The sequence below is a fragment of the Amblyomma mixtum genome, chromosome 1 (genome assembly GCF_055824585.1).
Source record: "Amblyomma mixtum isolate Tamu chromosome 1, ASM5582458v1, whole genome shotgun sequence".
NCBI classification, from domain to species: Eukaryota; Metazoa; Arthropoda; class Arachnida; order Ixodida; family Ixodidae; genus Amblyomma; species Amblyomma mixtum.
Window position 1 is genome coordinate 48,944,709 of NC_143012.1, and position 21,515 is coordinate 48,966,223.

At 45.7% G+C, this 21,515-nt stretch overlaps 1 protein-coding gene and 1 non-coding gene across 2 annotated transcripts; one reads left to right on the forward strand and one right to left on the reverse strand.

The window, feature by feature from the left end:
- Positions 1-633: 633 nt before the first annotated feature.
- Positions 634-19,853, reverse strand: LOC149366285 (uncharacterized). Its single transcript, XM_089570095.1, has 6 exons — positions 19,790-19,853; positions 16,182-16,237; positions 15,100-15,252; positions 9,105-9,231; positions 6,613-6,705; positions 634-743 (listed from the first exon to the last, which is right to left on the reverse strand). Exons 1-6 carry the CDS (start codon positions 19,851-19,853, stop codon positions 634-636), a joined length of 603 nt encoding a protein of 200 aa, XP_089426221.1.
- TRNAM-CAU (transfer RNA methionine (anticodon CAU)) lies at positions 10,612-10,683 on the forward strand. The gene has a single exon. It is a non-coding gene; the product is annotated as a tRNA-Met (tRNA).
- Positions 19,854-21,515: the final 1,662 nt, after the last annotated feature.

Sequence of the window (21,515 nt, forward strand, 5' to 3'; positions counted from 1 at the left end):
TATCGTGCGAACAGCGGTACCGAACAAACATATGCACCGACCTTAAGCGTTCGATGCTTCTTCAGCCTCGGACAACACGTGTACCTGAGAAGAAGACGAAGCTGGCAGTGCCGCGGGACGGAGCGCTCGCGCTAGGCCAGCGGCCATTAAATCATCTCTTATCCATCGTTCACTACGCCTCATTCTTCGGCTGGCCGCCACGTAACAATATTACTGGATTTTTTTCAAAACTGGCTGTGCTTACAAGCCACGTACAGAAATGGGGCTGGTCTTCTCTAAACTGCTCCGAAATGTTCTTTTTGAGGCTCAAAAAATTTCTGAACATCTTTCTAAAGCAGATAGGGAAGGAGCCTCGGGCAAAAGATGGGATGATATTGCGGAAGTAAATACGATGAAGCTGCCTGAGGCGCGGGGCGAAGCTCTCGCGTTAGGCCCGTCGGCCTTAAAACGTCGCCTCATGTAGCATGTCGTCCCGTTCTTCTTCCCTCCACCCTGCGGGTTTAGGAAGTGCTCATAGCAGTGGCCCATGAGAGCAATCTAGGCGATAAAGACAGGGAGAATAAACGAATGCCTTGGAAGCCTTTATTTCTGCCCCTTTAGAATCCACTCTGTGACGATATGTACTTCTGTCGTTCATTTGCATTGTCTATCACTGAAGCACTTATCGTTAAATGCCTTTTTGCATTTACTGTGGCGGAAAAGAACAGTGCTGGCGCGCACCCACGCAGTACAGAGTCCATTTTCTGGAAAAAAAGATCAAAGAAAGGAGAAAATGACACAGTAAATGTTAAATTTGATCAAGACAGAAAGTGAATAATAATGCGTAATGATTATATGCGAACTACATGAGCAAGGATACATTGGTTAAAACATATAACCGAGGCTACAGGAGATGCCGCTGATACCTACGGCCGGGGGGGTTCAGTAGGTATGGAGTTTGGTTGTCGAACCTAAGGTTCCGAGAACTCCCGTCTTCGGCAGCCTCTTCTTTAGAGGTGGAATGCAAGCACGCCTTTGTACTGTGCGATGTTAGCGCTTCTTAAAGCCAGGTGGTTGAAATCGATTGGGAGGCGTCCACTACAGCTACTTTCATAGCCCCAAGCCATTTATGCAGCTACAACAGCGGCATAATGCAGTATACAACAGATGCATCCTACCGATACTCACCTATGGGACAGAAACATTGAGGCTAACGAAAATTAAGGACAGCGCAGCGAGCTATGGAAAGAAAAATTGGCAGAGGCTCAGCTTGGTTAAGCCCGGAAATTGCGAAAGCAACTTCATCCGTTTCTTCAGCCCGCATCCGCCGTGTCTACCGCCGCTCTGCGCCGATAGTTGGTTGGTTGCGACTGAGAGAATGATGAAAAGGAAAGTGCACGGGCCTGCCTACTGGCTCCAGCCGAGCCACCACCGCTGCCACGTGCAGATAAAAGAGAATTGAAAGATATGAGGAAAGATAAACACCACTCATTAAACTTGGCCAGGCTGCTGCATACTCACGTTGTTTAGCTAGCCGTTCTTCCCGTTCTTCGTCTGTTTCTTCGGCGCGGCGCCGTCGCTTGGCCGCAGCAGATCGTTCCAGCCTCGCCATTTTTTGCTCTCGTCACGTCGTCCGATATGGCCCGGTGTCAACGGGCTGACTCAGAGTTGCGTCCGCTCATAGAGCATCTGGAGGGCCTTAACGTCGCTGTTCCGCGGCTTTTCGTCCGAGGTTTGGGTTCCTACAGTCTCCGAGATGGCGTCCTTTACAAGAGGAACTTCGCGCATAACACGGAAACCTTTCTTCTGGTTGTGCCATCCGAACTCTGTCCAGAAATTTTGCACGCCTGCCATGACGAGCCATCGGCTGGCCATTTGGGTGTTACGTCCCGCATTCGTGCGAAGTATTACTGGCCAAAGTTGCTCGCATCAGTCCAGCAGTATGTGAGGACCTGCCGTGACTGCCAGCGACGAAAGACACCACCAGTTAAACCCGCAGGGCTTCTCCAGCCCATCCCACCGCCCACAATACCTTTCCAACAAGTGGGCATGGACTTTCTGGGCCCATTCCCATTGTCTTCCTCTGGGAACAAATGGATTGTTGTGGTGACGGACTACTTAACGCGGTACGCCGAGACACAGGCGCTTCCCCACGCTAGTGCTGCAGAAGTGGCTCAGTTTTTTATGACATCCATTGTCTTGCGTCACGGTGCGCCATCAGTCGTCATCACGGACCGTGGAACCGCCTTTACGGCGGCATTAATGCGATCTCTCTTCGAACTCACCCACACCAGTCACCGGAAAACAACAGCCTATCATCCCCAAACAAACAGCTTGACTGAACGCCTCAACCGGACGCCTGCAGATATGCTTGCTATGTATGTCGACGTTGAGCATCGCACGTGGGACGAAGTTCTTCCTTATGCAACTTTCGCCTACAATACGGCAGAACAGGAGACTACCCGTCTTACACCTTACCAGCTGGTCTACGGATGGTGTGTCACCACCATGCTGGATGCTGTGCTGCCCGCTGGTCACAACGATGCAGACATCGGCCCGTACGCTGACGTTGACACATTCGTCCAGCGGGCTGAAGAAGCCCGCCAACTCGCAAGGTGCCGGATTCGACATCAACAACAGCTCGACGCCGATCGCTACAACCTCCGACACCGATACGTTCGGTACGAGCCCGGCGATTCTGTGTGGGTGTGGAAACCTGTGCGCCGCCGCGGACTCTCCGAAAAGCTACTCCGACTCTACTTCGGTCCGTACGAGGTGATTCGTCGTGTTAGTGACGTCACTTGAAGTTGTCCCGAGGGACACGGCCTCCTTACCGCGTCGGCGCCATCCGACCGAGACTGTCCACGTGGTGCGCATGAAGCCCTACCATGACAGGCTGCAACCCGCCGTTTTACCAGCTTAACAGCTCTCTGTGTTCTCTGCCCTCCGTCCTCTATACCGAACATTACTTTGCCGTCCGTGTTCGTTCCCAGCGTCGGGCCGCCGCTTTGACGGAGGGGGTAATGGCGCGTGCTCATGGGAGCGCGCCGACGATGAAGACGAAGTGTGCGTGTATGGGTGGACAAATACGAAGTGTGTGTTTTGTTCGGACAGCCATCTTGTGAGTTCTCGGCTGTGCGCTGAACTTCGCTGAAACTGTGACCTGTGCAAGTCCTGTCCTCGTTACAATATCATCCGACATAGCGCACTGAGAGCAGCGCAGCTGCAGCCCCCCCTCCCTTGTTTTATCCCGCTCTAGCGAGCGCCCTCTCTCGGCAGCGGCGCAGCCGGCGTCTAAAGCTGTACTGGCTGTACCTCCAGTCCTCCACCATCGATGGCTCGAGCTGGGGCTCCGGCTCTCGGTCTGTCGTGACGTCACGCGGTCACATGGTGGAGCAGCGCAGCTGGCGTGTAAGGCTGTGCCTCCGCCATCGATGGCGCGAGCTGGGGCCCCGTCTCTCGGTCTGTCGTGACGTCACACGGTCACGTGACGCGCCGCTGTGTAAGGAGGCGCCACGACCATCGATGGTAGAAAAGTGCAAGCAGTATTGCTTTCGCAATAAAAACTGGCAGTGGCTTAGCTCAGCTAGGCGAGGATGTACGCAGCGAAAGCAGTTTCGTCTACTGACATTTCGGCAGCGACACGCCGCCGTTGTCGTTCAGCAGCTTGGTGACGTCTCTTCGCGAGACGTTCCTCTTGTTCTTCGGGCGTCTAGGCCGCCCGAGCCTTTCTCGCCTCGTTTTCACGCGGTGCGGAAGCTGTGCGCAGTCCGCCTCCTGCGCCATCTGTGGACCAGCGCCGTACATTGCGAGAGGGATTTTCGATGAGTGCAGAATGATCCCTCTTCTACTACACGCTTACCTTCACTGCTGCTTGACATTTCGGCGATGATCAGTTTCCTTGGAGTCATGATTTAGCACACAAAAGTAAACTCAGCAAACATTAGATATAGAGCATATATGAAAGAGTCAAAGTCTTCGTCGAATAAGTAAAGATATGTGTTGCGAAAAGGAGTACTGTTGTTGAAAGCAGCGGTGGCTTCATCGCGTTAAGGCTTTTTCACATGTTACGACTGCAGCTGCAGCGCTGCGCTAGTTCGAACGTTTTGCGACAGAACGGCGCTTCGGTGCCGTCGCAAACCAGTTGTGACACACTTATGATGAGTTGGTCGCATTGCCGCACCGTAGGCGCGATCGATCAGAACGGCCCAACCATCAAGCAACAATTAGGATTTCAAGCTTTCAAGGGAGGTTGGCTTCTCGCAGTTTCGTATCTGTTAACGGTCGCAAAATACCGTAAAATGTTTTATTTAAAATAAAAATGCACGACAGCTTGATAGGTTTAGTGATGATTTAAAGTAAGCGCATAATAAGGTGCTCGACATTTATATTCGCGAAAGTATTTCTCGCCAAAGAAAAGCCGCTCGTGCCACACCGACTGAATTCGTTAGCATGCGAAATAGTGGCTGCGATTGTCGCCGGAATAACAATGCGACTGGGCCGTACTTTTTAGCGCGCGTCGCGCCATGTGAAACACCCTTTATACAACCTATTGTTGTATAATGGTTGTAGAGAAGCCACAAAATGTCAAGGCCTAAAGCACAATCACAGTTGAACAGCCCCGCAGCCCCATCAATGGTTTTGCATGTAGTGGAAGTAACTATTTTTAAGGCGAGGTTGAAGCTGAGAGCTAACGATGCTACACTGATATTTTTTATTATCTGCGCGGTAATTCGCGAGGGGGCATGTTTAGTAAGCCTACTACAGTTGGCTTTTGCTTGTACTTAGTGAGCTATTAAAGCAAAGATTCCCGGGTAAGGCGTGTTTTTGTTCATAGTTGCCCCGCGTCCGGGATCATTTGACAACTTCATGCACATAGCCTGTCCCTCGCCATAACTTGGTGTGGTTATGGTGCTTGGCTGCTGACCCGAAAGACATGGGTTCGTTCCCGGCCGCGTGGTCGTATTTTGACGGAGGCAAAATTCTAGAGGCCCGTGTACTGTGCGATGTCAGTGCACGTTAGAGGTCCCCAGGTGGTCGAAATTTCCGGAGCCCTCCACTAAGGCGTCTCCTTAGCCTTAGTCGGTTTGGAATGTTCAACTACCATAAACCAAAATAGCTAAGACTAAGAGGTGCTGCGGAAGACAGAAGTCTTCTGGTAGCGAATTCGAAACCCAGAAGTTCCTGAAGAGCGAGCTAAAGACGCCCGCCATCGACTGGCATCTAGGGAGAATAATTTCATCGCACTTTCATTTGATTACAATACCATCTGTCTCTGCGTAATCATCATCGCATGTCAGCTATCGTTGCATTTACGCATTACTATTTTTTAAAATTACCATTTGATTTTTTTAATAAATGACGCAATTGAAGTATGTTGCCTTGAAGTTTTTGGTGCCCTGTTTTCAAGAGGCAAACCATGTTTGAAAATTGAAAAGGATACTTAAGATCTGCGCTATGGGTATGACGCGATAGCGTAGCGGGTTGATTCCCATGTATGCAGAAAGCCATTCTGTACGTTACATTCATAGAACCCTGGGTGTCCTCATACCCCCCTCCTGGCGCAGTGGTGCAGCGGTTAAGCGATGCGCCACTGCCCTGCGATGAGAGGTGCTGCCACAGGTGGTTCTTGAGGGACCAAGAATGCTCTTCCCAAGCCTGGGGTTGCCACACCAATTCGAGTAGACGCACAGCAGCGGGCATACACAACGCCACCAAAGAGCTAATGCTGTTGCTTTAGATAAACAGGAGGAGAGGCCATAAAGTGGAAGACAGCAAAATCTCCTTTCTAAAAGCGTGTCCATTCTATGCTCTAGATTTTGCAGGTGTCTGCAGCAGTTGCGTGATAGCTGTTGCTTGTATCTGCTTACGTTCTTATGGTGCGTCCTGTTTGGCGCCTATAACGTTCTAGAAAAGATAGGGGAATTGAGTGAACAAGCTTCGGACACAATGCTAATTTTTTTGCGCAGCTTTCGGAGGACGTTGGTTTGATTCGCACGTTTCCTGCTATTCCATAGCGCCGTTTAAGGCTATTACATTGCGCGAAATTAACCTATTATTGAAGATGCCTCCCATACGATACTGTGAGCGCTACTTTGATGGGGGCTTTTCGAACAGCGTGGCGCTATCGGTTAAGGGCATAGACGAATAGTGGGGCGCCAGAGCGCAGGCGCAGGCCAATAACCTGAGGGAGGGTCGTTATTGCCCTGCGCTCTGCTCCCTCCGCTGTTCCCCTATGTGTCTAACCCATAACGTCACCCTGTTCTAAAAGTCTCTATGACGAGCAATAGTTTAACTGCCTTTGACCCATGATAGCTTTAGTTGCTTATGCGATATTAAGCACAACACACGCAAAATAACAAACTTTAAGATAACAAATAAGTGAGAAAAGGTAATTGCACTTGAAAAACATTTGTTTGTTAGGATTCAATGAAATTTGGATTACAGAATGCCGCAACTGCTTGCGGAGTCTGGTGTTCCAGTACCTGCAAAATCAGCCTAATCCTACTTTTTAGGGTGAGTTGTCACTGTTGTAATACAGTGAGGGCTTTGCTCCTTTATTCAAGGAGAGCGAAAAAGACCTGGCATTTTAAAAAGTAACTTTCACTGAAGCATCCAAAATAGCGTACTTACCACCAATGGTTCTAGAGCGGAGAAGAATGCAGGCATCATCAACGTACATAATAGTATAGTCTCCATTCATCAGCTTTGCAACGTCAGTCGTTGCTGTTAGGATAAAATTGTATGCAGAATATTTAGCTGTGAACATCAAGACCAAAACACTCAAGACTTTAGAAATAAAATTTTTCGAGGTTTTTTATCTTTGAAGTTACTGGACGAAATTTATGGGACGCTACATTAGATAATACATGGCTGAGACATCCACAAACTAATCATGAGTGCTCGACATCTTTTCTGTTAAGCTTCGGTAACACTTTTTGGCTCCTTGACTGGAGATAAGTTATTTTTGGGGAGCAAAAAGCCGCAACATGGTCTCGTATTGTTTCGCATTAAGTGGTCGCCATTAGCGTTATGCTGCATTTGCACCCCGATTCTCAGCTTTTAGCCATGGGAAATAGCCCTGACGCACAGTTTGTGCTTGTTCGCAGTGCCCTTGCAAACGAGCGAAGCCCACAGCAACTGGGAATTAGCAGTTTTTCCTTCTGTTCAGCCTTCTTTCGTAATAAAGCTGGCTAGTCCTGAAAATGATAATCAAATTCGTGCTCTATGGTCTCCCTATAGATAACCATGCTGATGTTTTTGCTCTTACACAAATGCCTGATTTTACTATATTCACCCCAAAAATTGTACGAAGATAAATATATACTAAAAAATACTGTTTTCAGTACCAGCCAGTACGCGTGTTATGCCCACGCGATCGTTTCGTCGTACCGACTGCTCGCACTAGATACGGTGAATGAGACACGGAGTATTATGTTCCTTCAACAGTAAACAGACCGCCAGATTCCATGTTTTCTTTGAGTACCAGAAAGCACATTAGAGGCAGTATTTTTGATACATACAAATAGTTTTCTTTTGTGCTTTCCATCATGTACTTTTGTGTACTTCCTGTGAGTTGCACTTGAATAATTCCCTCTGCTACCGGGTACTCCCTTCAAGCCTACCTCTGGCTTCCGTAGTCCCGCTGTGTATAAAGAATGTGTGACAAATAAAAGCTTTATTATTATTACAAAAGTAACTCGACACAGCTTTCACACCGGACAGGACACTTTTGTCGCTGGCTTGAAAGACCAAGTCTATACATACTCGCCACTGCTCGTAACCATGCCGACCGGATTTGACAATCTTAGACCAGAGTGGCCTTCAATCTCCTTGAAAAATTTGAGATGTTTGTTCCAGTATTTATTGAAATGATGAATAAGAAGCAACGCCTCATTCTTAAATCAGCTGGGATCCTACAGCGCGCTATATGTGCTATGTGAAATTGGTGCGGGATTAAAGTGGCATATCAAGCGTATTGTATTCTGTGTGTATTTGCACGACGTAAATGAAGCACTATAGTTAGATGACACAATGTATTTTACAGTCGTACTATGCTTGCATATCACTGCAAAAAATGCAGCGCTGTCGTCATCCTCGGCGGTGCTCTGCGTGTAAAAGCAGGGGGCCAGCCTGCCACATAGGTCGTCATCAAACATACCATATATATATATATATATATATATATATATATATATATATATATATATATATATATATATATATATATATATATATATATAAGGGAAGGGGTGTGAGGGGCTCGTTATAAATATGAAAGAAGCCAACAGCCACAGAAACCAAGGGGCACGGGGAATTTTTTTTAAATTTATTTATTTTGTGGTGTTGATCAATTTAGAATATTACTGAATATGTTATCGCTTAAAGCTAATTGATTAGAAAAGCTCAATTAGCAAAAAAATCCCGCGTGCCCCTTGGTTTCTGTGGCTGTTGGCTTCTTTCATATTTATAACGAGCCCCTCACACCCCTTCCCTTGTTTGCTTTGTGATGAAGAAGTGCCCGCGCGGCAGCCGGACTGCTCTCGGCGAGCGCGCGCTTCCTGTTGGTGCCGTTGGAACCAGTGCCTGTCGGTGAACGCCGTTCCGCGCTTTGTGCTTTGTGTCGAGCTGTGCTTTGTGCGTTGTACCCGAAAAACCCATTACAAGTGGTGGAGGTGCTGGGTACAACGCACAAAGCACAGCTCGACACAAAGCACAAAGCGCGGAACGGCGTTCACCGACAGGCACTTGTTCCAACGGCACCAACAGGAAGCGCGCGCTCGCCGAGAGCAGTCCGGCTGCAGCGCGGGACTGCTTGTCAGTGGTGAACGCAGATGGTGGCGAACTAGGCTGCATGCGGTACCGCTGCGTGTGAGGTCCGTATGCTGAGTGCGTCATGACGTCAGTAGGCGGATAATAAGAGTGATTGCGGCAGTAGCGAGCGACATGTCCGGCAATGCCACAGGCAAAACAAATGGGCCTGTTGTCCCGAGTGCGCCATGGGCGACCGTAGGGGAGGGGGGCCGACGCCATGTGCGGCAACGATGGTGGGGCGGGAACCCGATACGGCCGGACAGGTCGTGGTGCCAAGGGCGGCGGAGCTGCTGTGGCGTCGGATAAATTGCCCGTAGTATGAGGAGCCGGGCGGGACAGGACGGCGGCGTAGGTAAGCGGGGCAGCCACTGCCTGCTGGGGGACTGGTGGCACGGCATCCGCGATCTGCAGGGCGTCTGCGACCTGTGCCTGGATGGTCTGCTGAAAGGCCGCAAGTCACCACCGCAGCGCCTTTCCGGGCCATTGCAGCCTTTACCTTGTCCTGCCCGTCCGTTTGATCGTGTGGGCATCGACCTTTATGGGCCTCTGCCGCCTTCTACTTCTGGTCACCGCTGGATTGTCGTCGCTGTCGACCATCTTACGCGCTATGCCGAGACGTCCGCTCTTTCGACGGCTACAGCCAGAGAAGTCGCTTTCTTCATTCTTCGCAACCTCGTTCTTCGCCACGGTGCTCCCCGCGAGCTTCTCAGCGATCGCGGCCGCGTGTTTTTATCCGACGTTGTTCAGGCGCTTCTACAAAAATGTCGCGTAGTTCACAGAACAAGCACGGCGTACCATCCTCAGACGAACGGGCTGACCGAAAGGTTTAATCGGACGCTCGGTGACATGCTCACTATGTATGTCAATCCCGACCACTCTAACTGGGACCTCGTACTCCCATTTGTGACGTACGCCTACAATACCGCCGTCCAGTCTACTACAGGGTTTTCGCCATTCTTCCTCCTTTATGGACGCGAACCTACCTGCTTGATTGACACCGTTCTCCCCTACCATCCTGACGCATCTGACTGCTCGCCTGCTTCTGAAATCGCCAAATACGCCGAAGAATGCCGCCAACTAGCCCGATTCCTCACGTCTGACGACCAACATCGTCAGAAAGAACGGCGTGATTCTGGTCAACCCTTTGTTCACCTACCCGCCGGCTCCCTTGTTTGGCTCTGGGTCCCTTCTGGTCCTCCTGGCCTGTCGTCCAAGTTCCTCACCAAATATCACGGCCCCTACCGTGTTGTCTGTCAGAGTTCCCCCGTGAACTACGTTGTGGAACCTTTGACACCCTCCTCTGACCACCGCCGCCGTGGCCGTGAAACCGTTCACATCAGCCGCCTCAAGCCCTACCACGAACCCGTGATGTGTACCACGCCGTGAGTAGCCAGGATGGCTCCTCCTTCGCCGGGGGCCATTGTGATGAAGAAGAAGTGCCCGCGCGGCAGCCGGACTGCTCTCGGCGAGCGCGCGCTTCCTGTTGGTGCCGTTGGAACCAGTGCCTGTCGGTGAACGCCGTTCCGCGCTTTGTGCTTTGTGTCGAGCTGTGCTTTGTGCGTTGTACCCGAAAAACCCATTACAGCTTAATTGCTTAGCGAGGGCCTCGGTTCTGGCAGCCTTGATGCCATAGGAAGCATAAGAGGGTTCTCACGCAGCTTCCACCCTCTCCGTTCGATGACGTTCTACGTCACACCTGCGGTAACTCAGGACGTTCCACGTCCGCCGCTTATGAACGTGGGTGGCGCTGATGAACACTGTCAATGTTAGGTTACTTGTAAAACATAAATACCCCCGGAAACAGAAGATCTGACAGCCGTCGCCGTAGCTCAGAGGTAGAGCACCGGACGCATAATTCGGAGGTCGTGGGTTCGGATCCCACCGGCGGCATGTGGTTGTTTTTTCTTCTGCTTTTCTAATCAATTAGCTTTAAGCGATAACATATTCAGTAATATTCTAAATTGATCAACACCACAAATTAAATAAATAAATTAAAAAAAGTCCCCTGCGCCCCTTGGTTTCTGTGGCTGTTGGCTTCTGTCATATATATATATATATATATATATATGAAAGAAGCAAACAGCCACAGAAACCAAGGGGCACAGGGGATTTTTAATTTATTTATTTATTTTGTGCTGTTGTTCGATTTCTAATCGAACAACAGCATTGCTTAAAGAGGGCCTCGGTTCTGGCAGCCTTGATGCCTTAGGAAGCATAAGAGGGTTCTCACACAGCTTCCACCCTCGCCGTTCGATGACGTTCTACGTCACATCAGCGGTAACTCAGGACGTGCTACGTCCGCCGCTTGAGAACGTGGGTGGCGCTGGTGAACACTCCCAAGGTTAGGTTATTTGTAAACATAAATACCCCCGAAAGCAGAAGGTTTGACAGCCGTCGCCGTAGCTCAGCGGTAGAGCACCGGACGCGTAATTCGGAGGTCATGGGTTCGGATCCCACCGGCGGCATGTGGTTGTTTTTTCTTCTGCTTTTCTAATCAATAACCTTTAAGCGATAACATATTCAGTAATATTTTAAATCGAACAACAGCACAAAATAAATAAATAAATTAAAAATCCCCTGTGCCCCTTGGTTTCTGTGGCTGTTAGTTTCTTTCATACTTATAACGAGCCCCTCATTCCAGTTTCCTTGTCTATATACATACATATATATATATATATATATATATATATATATATATATATATATATATATATATATATATATATATATATATATATATATATCTGTGTGTGTGTGTGTACGCACACATACACCTGGGCAGATGGGTCACCAGCAGGCTTCAGACAGACAGACACGCACTGGCTAAATGCGGGGAATGGCCGCTATTAGTTCTAGCGCACTAAAAAGACAGAGGTGGTGGTTGGTGCATGTTCAAGAGTGGAAGAGAATGCCTTCGCAAGACGTAGCGAACGAAGGGACATAACATTCTCGTATTCCTTCAACTGCTCCTTGCTGTTACTGCTGTTAAAGGCTATCGTCATACGTTCTACCCCTGTCGAAAAACAGATATTTCAGTAGTTTTTTGGGACCTGGCAACAGAAATTCTTGTAGTAACAGCAGAAGTTCCTGTATTATGTGCAGTACCCTGTCGTAAGGACAGAGCCAGTTCTGTCGTAACAAAAGACAACTTCGCAAAACTACAGAAAAGTTTGTAACACAAGATAAAATCTTTTGTCGTATTTTGGGACCAGTTCTGTCCTATTTTTCGACTTGGGTGGCCTGCTAGTTTTCTCAGTTAAGATTTTTTTATGGTAATAAATGCTTGTACTGGGCTTGTGAATGAATTGCTGACACATTCTTTGTAAGATCTTCCATAGAAGAGCAACAATTCAATATGGTAGCGTCCGACACTTTGGTATTTTTCACCTTTTCACTTTGTCACACACCAAAAGCTCTACGTATTACTTTTCCATCAAGGGGAATACACGCTGCAAGAATGTAAAAAGAGCCAGAGGTCACACTCACCTGTAGTTTCAACTGTCAGTATTGCATCATTTCCTTTTTGCCACAACTTGAGGTTAGTCTGCAACGTACTAAAAGGCAGAAACATATCCAATGATGTGTTGCGTTGGGATGCAGCTTGAGGGATTAACGTAGCGTTTTTTTTTTCATTGAAAGGTGCGAAAAACAAATCGACATATCTTAGTACACAATTACTGCTGCCTGTGGAGTGAATTGGCGTTACGTATTTTGGAACCTCTTTCTTTTGCGGGTACCCTTTGATGAGAAGCAGTAAAAAATGACATGCAAAGAGAGGAATGGCACAGATTTCAGCATACGAGTATTTTTTTTACTAGGCACTCTAGAAAGAACGCTTCTTTTCTCGAACTGAAACTTTTTATTTGAACGCTTCTCACTTTTGCCGTATTTTCTTAGCCCCGAACTGCAATACCTTCGCAGTCATTATAATTCAGCTGACCGCTTTTGCATGTCTCTTGCACTTAAAAATGTAAATAATTTTTGATATGTTGAGCAATAAAAGGACCGCCCAAAAAGACATAACGTCTTATGTCGGGCACAGCGACTTTTTTAAAATCAACCTAAATTACTAAGCCCAACTATACCCACTTCAAAACTGAGGTATCACTCACTGGCCTCCAATTAATCATGCTTGTACTAGCTCGGGTCTCATGACCCCAAACGTCCAAATCTCATCTACCTATCTGACTGCCTGCAGGCCAATGGTATGTTTGCCTTGACTTGGAATTCAGAACTCCGTGACCTTAAAAAATAATTGGTATATTTCCTTCTCATTACGTGTCCTACTAACGGCCACTTGTTCTTGATAGAAGCTAGGATATCATTAACTGGCGGTAATTCCCTGACCTTGCCTGCTTCCTCCCAGTCTGTCAGCTTTGCACTATTTAAATTACTTTTCATAGCTCACAGCGCTGCCCATAACAAGATCTGAAGACTTTTCGTTAAAGAAAAGTCTTCTTCGGAAATTAACGCCCGAAATTTCGACCGCCCGGGGTTCTGACGTCGCACTGTACACCGGCCTCTAGAATTCCGCCTCCATCAAAATTCAGCCGCTGCGGCCGGGATCGAACCCGCGCCTTTCTGGTCAGCAGCCAAGCTCCATAACCACTGAACCACCGGATGAATTCTGCAGATAACAACATTAACCGGAATACGTACTGCTCTCCTTCAGGTTGACTTGACTGCTGAAAAAGAAGGCATGTAAATGATGTTAGCATTATATATTGGGCATGAAGGCTCTTATTATCCTATGAAATGGTGAAAACTACCGATGTCAGCAGATACTGCTGTTTATTTTTTTCTCAAATTAAAACCATGTCAAGTATTTTGAAGTATGTGAAGCGCTTGTTTGTTTGCGTGTTTCTTCCCCTGTCTTCGTTTTTCGCGCTGTACATAATGTTGAACGTTCACCAACTCGCCCAATTTTCGGTTCTGCTTGAATCAGAGAAGCACCCGCCCTAATGGCCTGAAGAGAAGAAAAATGGTAAGCACTACGGTTTTGAAAGCCATCCGGGAACGTTACAAGTGCGAGAAATGATTGGTGAGCCACGCAGAACTGTTCCTTTTGTGCTGCCTTTTAACTTGCCCATCGTAAAGCAGCATCAGGAAGGAAGGCTGCACATTAGTGCACATGTTAAAACATAAAATAAAAAGGAGTGAAACCTAAAACCTTTACCGGTTGCGGCCGCTGCATTTTCTAACTCACGTGGTGCTGATGACCAACTGTGAACTTTGCATGAAAAAAAGGGAGTCCCAGTTTTAGAGGTAGAATGAGAGCTTTTAGTATAGCGCTAGCAATAAAGTGAACCTATAGGAAATTAGGCTAGCCCGTCGCAAGCACCTTATCTTCAAAAAACACTTTAATATAACGTTCTCGAAACGTTCAACGCGATCTGCCTCACGTGAATGCTCCATGGATTAAAAAATACTCGCCACGATGCTTTTTAGCGAGATATGAATTATTAGACTATTTTTACTGCCGATGAATGGAGTACAACACTTATTAGCTTCAGCAAAGTGACTCAGCAATTCATCTGTGAATAAACATATGCGAAAAAGGAACGCAAACAGGCTGGAACCATGTATTTAAGAAAATCCTAATTATAAACCGCTGGACCTAGAATACTTTCCAGTATACGACATGTAATCCTCTTAGTTCCGTAAATTTAATATTTTGAATCCTCTTAGCATTTTAAACCTTAAAAATGTATCAATTGCGTCTCTGAAATATCCTCTGTTCATCCTATCATCATCTCGATGTCAGTTGACCTGCACATGCAATGAGCGTTATTAAAGATGCACTAAAGAGGACCCTGAGCTCGTTACCATTATATATGGCTTACGATTATAGCATTACACATGGCTTACTATTATCTTTATGCCAAAGTTACCATTAAAATGGCTTCACCGACAACGAATACAAGGCTCTCGTTTTTTACTCCTGCGTTTGTGGCACATCGAGATGCCCTACACTTGGAGCCCAAGATCAAGTCTCCGAGAAGATTCCTCGCAAAAACAGAGGCGCAAAAATCCTAAAACATGCAAAAATTTAATGACTGGGAGGATTTCAAGAACAAATCACTCCCCAAAGAGCTCAACTACTCGCTTTGTGCCAGGGTGGGTGCTTTGTAAAAATATTTGAGCTGTGTTCCTATTTTTCATTATTCCATATGAAAATACGAAAGTACGATACCCTATGAGGATCAGCAAATATACTGCTGAAACCAGAATATCGGCAGGTACGGTAAGCTTTATTGGTAATATTTAGGAAGGCCGAGACGTCACTAAGCTCGATTTCGTACTCACCGCTCCAATGCATGATGATTCGACAAGATGGTCGATCGTCCCCTCAGGTCCCATTGCGTGTTTTGTACTTCTCCAGCAGGTACGGTTACCCATCGATGACGGAACATCTCCACCCCAGAGTAACATGAGAGGCTCGTGATCCCCTCTGAGAAGCTGCGCGAGCAAGTTCACAAACTTTCTATGTCTGACAGTAAATGTGCAACGGTGTACGCATCACCTACATTTAATTTGCTTTCAGTCTAACTACTCCGAACTCTCGTTTGAAAAATGAAATGCGTTGCGTTTTTCCTCTTGCCGCTGCACAGAATTGTGACTAAAGAACTAAACCATCAACTGACCTTAAACACTGAACACACACGGTCTGACGAAAGGACACCACCTCGAATCGAAATTACTTGTAGACGTCTAATGTCTTGTGTTTCACTTCAAAACATACCATGCTGATGTGTCGGTGCATGATCCTGACAGCGTCTCCTTGACAAAGTACATGCCGCATGGGCGAGCAGATGCAGCTGGTGTAGGGAGCAAGCCTCTGCTCTTTTCCTTGGGATGCTCGTTGCTTATAAGGGTGTCCTTGTTAAGAACCCTTTAGAAGCTCCCCAAGTTCCCCTTTCACACCTTTCGACTTGTCGCACTGGTGCAGGTAGCAAAATGTTGCATATGGCTTACATGGGCTTAAAATGCGACAGAAACAGCAGCGTAGTGTCGACGGTACCTGCGGTGAACACAGGCATGCATAGCTTTTTGCATACTCTAGGAATCCTACGAGAGCACCACCGCATTTCTGTGTCGCTGTGACGCAAAGGACGGCTGCCGTGAATAAAGAGTGAAGTAGGCTGTTAGCTTTTATCTGGCCTAGTTATCGCAATTGTCGAATTCTACTTGTTATTTCGTGGCCCAGGAGCTCAAACCATTTATCCTTGTACTAGATTTAAAGTGTTTATGTAGCCTGAGCCTTGTTTTTGTACTGGTGCATGTGAAACTCGAATGGAAACTGCGGTATCTATTGATGTGCACTATAAAGATAGTGAGTGCTATAGCGCGAGTTTGTCAAGACCAATATGCTTAAGTGCAGTGCTTACCTTGCCTGCCTTCACAACAATGTCTCCTCCTGAAAGTTCTTGAGCATCTTTCGAGCCTTAAACAGAAACAAAAGCTTTGAGAACGTAACTAATTACATCCTGAAGGAAGAAAACATTACCAGAGATTTGGCATTCCAGAGTTACTGGTTCTGGGTGATTATAAAATAGCTGAGGAAAAAACGATCATTTCGCGCATTAAAGCTACATGCACTTGGATTGTTAGCTATAGCCTGTGAGGATGCTGCTGCCGTCTACGATCAAGTGGTCATTGATGCGAAGGATAGATTTTCCAATCAAACATTTCCTGCGATGGCTTTTGATAGCCCGACGAAGCCATGAAAAATTGCTGGTAATAACGACTAAAATAAAATTTTCTCTTTGGCTCTAGCGATATGCCTATTCTTCCCGATGCTCACGCTTGTCCGCGCTGAATGGTGTATTTTCATCATTGTTTTTTCCCCTTTTACATGAAGTGTGTAACCGTCATGCATACATTGGGAATTTAGGTCTATATACAGCTTGTGGAATTGGGCAAGTCGGTATTATGCAGTTAACAGATTCCTTAAAACTGTTTCGCTCTTTTGATGTGGATAACATTAATGCTAGGTTTCTCAAAGAAACAAAAAATGTCTTCCTCTCTTATCTTAAGTAAACTGTACCAGCAGACAGTTGACATTAGTGCAGTGCCCGACGGCTGGAAAATCGAGTAAGTGGTCCAAGTTCATAAAGCCGATCCCATACGTTCATTAAACTATCCGCCCATCTCCCTTACAAAGATTACAGAGCAAATTACCTCAACACGAAATTTATTTCCAACTAGCTAATTTGATCGCATCCAGTTCTTTCTTCATTTCAGAGGAGCACAGATTCAAAAAGTTTTTCATGTCAGACGCAGTTGCTATTCTTTAAGCATTTTGCATCTATTTCTCTACCACCACACTTTAACTGTAAATGTTTTCGTTAATTTCGCCAAAGCCTCTTGCAAAATTAATCACCATATTTTACTAATCAAGCTTCGAAGTCTATATACCTTCACCACACGCTATTAAAATGAATGGAGCAGTTTCTGAATAGGCCTAGCCAATTTTTCTAATTAATGTCAACTTCCCAATTGTGCCTTGCGCCTGCGGGATACAGCGTACCACAAATATCACAGTTGGTCCTCCTCTATTACTAATATGTATATTACTTACTTGGCAAACCCTATCGTCTCTCTTATTCACGTATGCGCTGACGACTGGGTTGCTTACTGTGAAATGGCTAAAAACACTGACGTGTTGCAGCTGCAAAACGGTTTAAATAGTTCTTGCTTTAAACTGAGGTAATGAAGTTAATCAATAACAAATGCAAGGATATGCGCGTGTCACGCATTAATTTTCTCCCTTCTGGATATTTTCTCAGTTACACTAACCTCGAACATTGTTAACAACGCAAACCACACTCCGGTCTGTCTACGTCGGAACTTTTACTGCTTGCACAACAGACTAATGATGCATAAGACATTAGTTAGGTTTAATTTAGTATATCTGTCATCCATAACATTAGAAACCGAACTATGGGCTATTTATGTTGGAACTTTTTAATGCTCCTGCTGCAATGAAACTATAATGTACAAGACTTTAGGCCCAAATTGGAATACCGGTCATCAATATGGTACCCTCGACTTTCGACACCTTTACTTCAGAGTCTTCCCCTCAATCCTAGTTTACTTTGTTTTGGACAGCCAAGAATTCCATCTTCCTGCCCTTGTTCTACCGCCGATCTTCTCGTGACATAATACAGAGTAAGTCAGCTCGCTTCATCTTATTCACCTGTAACCGCAGAAGCAGCATCATAGATATGAAAAAAATTCTAACACTCTCACGTCTTGGAAACTGGAAGGGTATCTCAACTCTGCTTATTTGATAAAGTCTGTTATCATCTAAAACTCAATCATAAGTTCCTCACCTGTCCATTTTATCTCTGTGCGCGCATCGATCGCATTCACAAAGTTCATATTGTAACTTGTACCAGCATCTCTCTTTTATTGACTCATCCCGCGCACTTAAGCTGACTGGAATCGTTTTCCACAAGACGCCCCGTTATATACAGACCTTGTCCTTTTCCACAGTTCACCATGTACGTGTTTTCTCGTAACCAATTTTAAGTTAACATCATACTTCGTTTTGTATTTTGTTATTTTATTTGGCATAATTTTTTTTCCGCATTCTATAGGCCTCGTGCTTTTATAGGCTTCGCCTTCACTGCTTTTGTGGGACTGAGGGTAAATAATGCAGTGAAGTTAGCAATAAAAATCTCTGCTACCATTTAAGGCTCTGGGTGCTGTTTGAGGCAGCCCGCTACGTGTTTGACTACTTTTGTTAGGTGTGGCGGAAGGTATAGACAGCATATGGCTATGGTTTTGTACGGGAGTACACTACTGCAACAAGCTCAACTTGAGCATTTATTTGTATTTCCTGAGCAGGGACGTTGTTTTAGAATTTAATCGCGACCCCATCCGAGATCCCGTCTACTGAAAGCGGAGACCAAAGTGGTGTGTTGCATGTGCGGAGGGGCGTTAAAGGTTCCAGCACTCAACGCCATCTCAACCACTAGGAACCCCTTTTCTCCGGACACAGCGAAACACCACATCCCCTGAGTCCCCACCACATCCCATGAGTCCTCAGCCTGAGTCCCCATGTGCTGCGTTGAAATGTCAAAAGGTGTCAAAAGGCACTAAACATTTGTTGCAAACCGATGCTCCAGCAGGAACAGTGTTATGCTGTTATTTTACGTGATGATTTGTACGCTGAATATACAAAAGCGCCAGTAGCCGTTGATCATGCAGCGGATGGTTGACAAGGCTGTATGATTGCCCTCAAAGCTCGTCAAAGTGTGGCCGTCGTCTGCAACCCATCTTTAGGCGTTTTTATAGTCCGCTCTTTATAATAACCAGTTCGTTGCCTTATCGGCGACAAAGAAGACATAATTTAAGACTCCCAGTGAAGGCACCGATCATAATACGCAAGTGATTGCAACAGATTTGACCCATGGCTTTATTTTGCAGCTGCGCGTTGAATGCAGATTGATCTCCAAGGTAATTAAGAAGAACAGCACGGTGAAAATAGGATATGAGCGGTGGTTGCACACCCGCGTTCGCTTGCTTGTTCCACGTGACCTTAGGTGGAAACATATTAGCAGAGGAGGAATAAATAATTTGATACTAATATCTCAGCTAAAAAAATGTTAATGAGCAAGGCAAAAATCACATCTGTACGAAAAAAATATTTGTTATTGCTGACTGAGCTACGTAATGGTTTTCAGACTTGAAGATACAGTCATAATTTTTTTCCACCATTTTACGCTTGTAATAGTGCTTGGCCATCGTTGTTCAACTCAGGAACAAAACACAAGAGCTTTTTTTTCTAAAAAGAAAGGTACCCTATTCGTACTGATTTTCCACCTCAAAAGTATATCGCATACCATATGAGTGATTCGCGTGTGAACCTTGTCTTTTTATAAGGATTACTACCGTGTAATTTCTTTTTGCTTGTGAAAGCACACGCTGCGATTGCATGTGAGCTGCGGGAAAGCGTTGAGATGAATAAAAATAATAAACAAAAACTCACAGCTGCCAAGGATCCAAGTGCAGCATACAAATGTCATTATAACGAAGGACTTCGGATATATCATTATCTTGCTTGGTCTGAACTATTGGTTCAGGGCACAAAAGAAGTCAAGTGGTTGTAGGCTCCTGTGGAGGACAAAGAATTTTTTTCTTTGGCCTTTGTCTGAAAATGGCGCCGGAATATGCCTAGGAGCGCGTGGTCACTGTCAGCTTATTTGGCTTCGGTGAAAAAACATTTGCCAGGTGTTTTTATTTTTGATACCACAGAAGGAGCCTTATTCGGGTAGCAATACCGATGATTTTTATTATTTAAAAGTTCTAAAATTACGAAGGGCACTTAAGACTGCTTACGCGCTTTGAATACATTCTTTAGAGTGGTGCGCGGACAGTCATGGGGTCATTCATGATGTCCAGTCATACAGGTGCCCTTGATTTAGAGTTTTATACAGCTTTTTTAAACGTGTGTCTAGTTTAGCCTTGCTTATCATTTCAGCAAAATTTATTTTATTCAAGTATGCAAATAAATTAATTTTCTTTAGTCCCATAAAGAATCCTGGCTCATATGCACCTGCAGAAGGGCAACTGTTCTGGCGGGCAGTTCATAATGTCGTGTTGTGAACTTTTTTCTATGTTCAAGAAATAATGGTATTCTAGCGACCCGTCCAAACACCAGCGTGCTAGGACAATCGCAATGAGATATGACAGTATTTCTTGCACATACACAGCCCCAGTACATACAGAATGAGCGTCATAAGGGGTGGACACTGGGTTAGCAAGGCATCTGACATGATTTAATTTAACGAGTGCACATGTGTGACAAAAATGACACGCCACCAACAAAACGAGAAGTAGTCTCTGCAGACATATAACGTCCGCATTGGCACTAAATACTTGATTTGAGTGAATAGATTTGCCCCTTATGTGCGTACCTCATTGAGAACAGGGTACGATAAATGAACGTTGTAGTACTCGCATACGCGCGTTAAAGCTGCAGTTAGGTATACAGCCTAACTTTAACTAAGAAAAAAAACCTTCGTTCTGTTTAACTAGCTTCGCCAGTCTGAGACGAAGCTTATTTTTTATTTTGCATGACCGTACTAGAATGACTAGTCTAGAAGTTTAAGCGAAATAAAGAAATCGAAACCCAGTCTGCAGTCAACCCTAAAAGTCTTCTAGCGGAGCCCCTTAGCACGAATATTCTGAAAAAGGCAACGTAATTTTTCTTAATTTCCACACATTTACACAAATGGAAATGAATATTCGCATTTCAAGTAGCACATCATCAGCAAAAACGATGACAACGAGAAAAACACAAACGGGCAAAGCTTTAAACTTTCGAATCCGGGCTATAGAGACTGGTAAATATTTTTAGCTTGTTTTACGTAAAGCCGGATGAAAATTGCTGGTTCTTGAATGACTGGATTCTTAAATGCAAAATTCTGCGTCTGTAGTTTTTTATTTCCCAGATCGATAATGTTCTTCTACGTTCATGTCACTGATATTAAATTCTCTCCAAAGCAGGCGTTGACCGCCTACCTCTCCGTGTTCAGACTGGGCGTTCTAAAACGCCAGACAATGATTTATTCCTTGCCTCTCATGTACTGCTTTACACTTAAGAAAATTCTGGCTCACACGTAGCTGCAGCGTCGATAAAAAAGTGCGAATTTATGATATTTTAAAAGAGACGCGATTATACATCGGCTGAAACAAGCAGCAGTCCTTCGTAC

Coding starts and splice junctions, on each gene's coding strand:
- LOC149366285 (XM_089570095.1), bottom strand. CDS start 19,853: ATGATATATCCGAAGTCCTTCGTTATAATGACATTTGTATGCTGCACT. Junction 16,238..19,789: donor CACTTGGATCCTTGGCAGCT/GTGAGTTTTTGT, acceptor TTTCTGTTTAAG/GCTCGAAAGATGCTCAAGAA. Junction 6,706..9,104: donor CCCGGCTCCTCATACTACGG/GCAATTTATCCG, acceptor TTATCCTAACAG/CAACGACTGACGTTGCAAAG.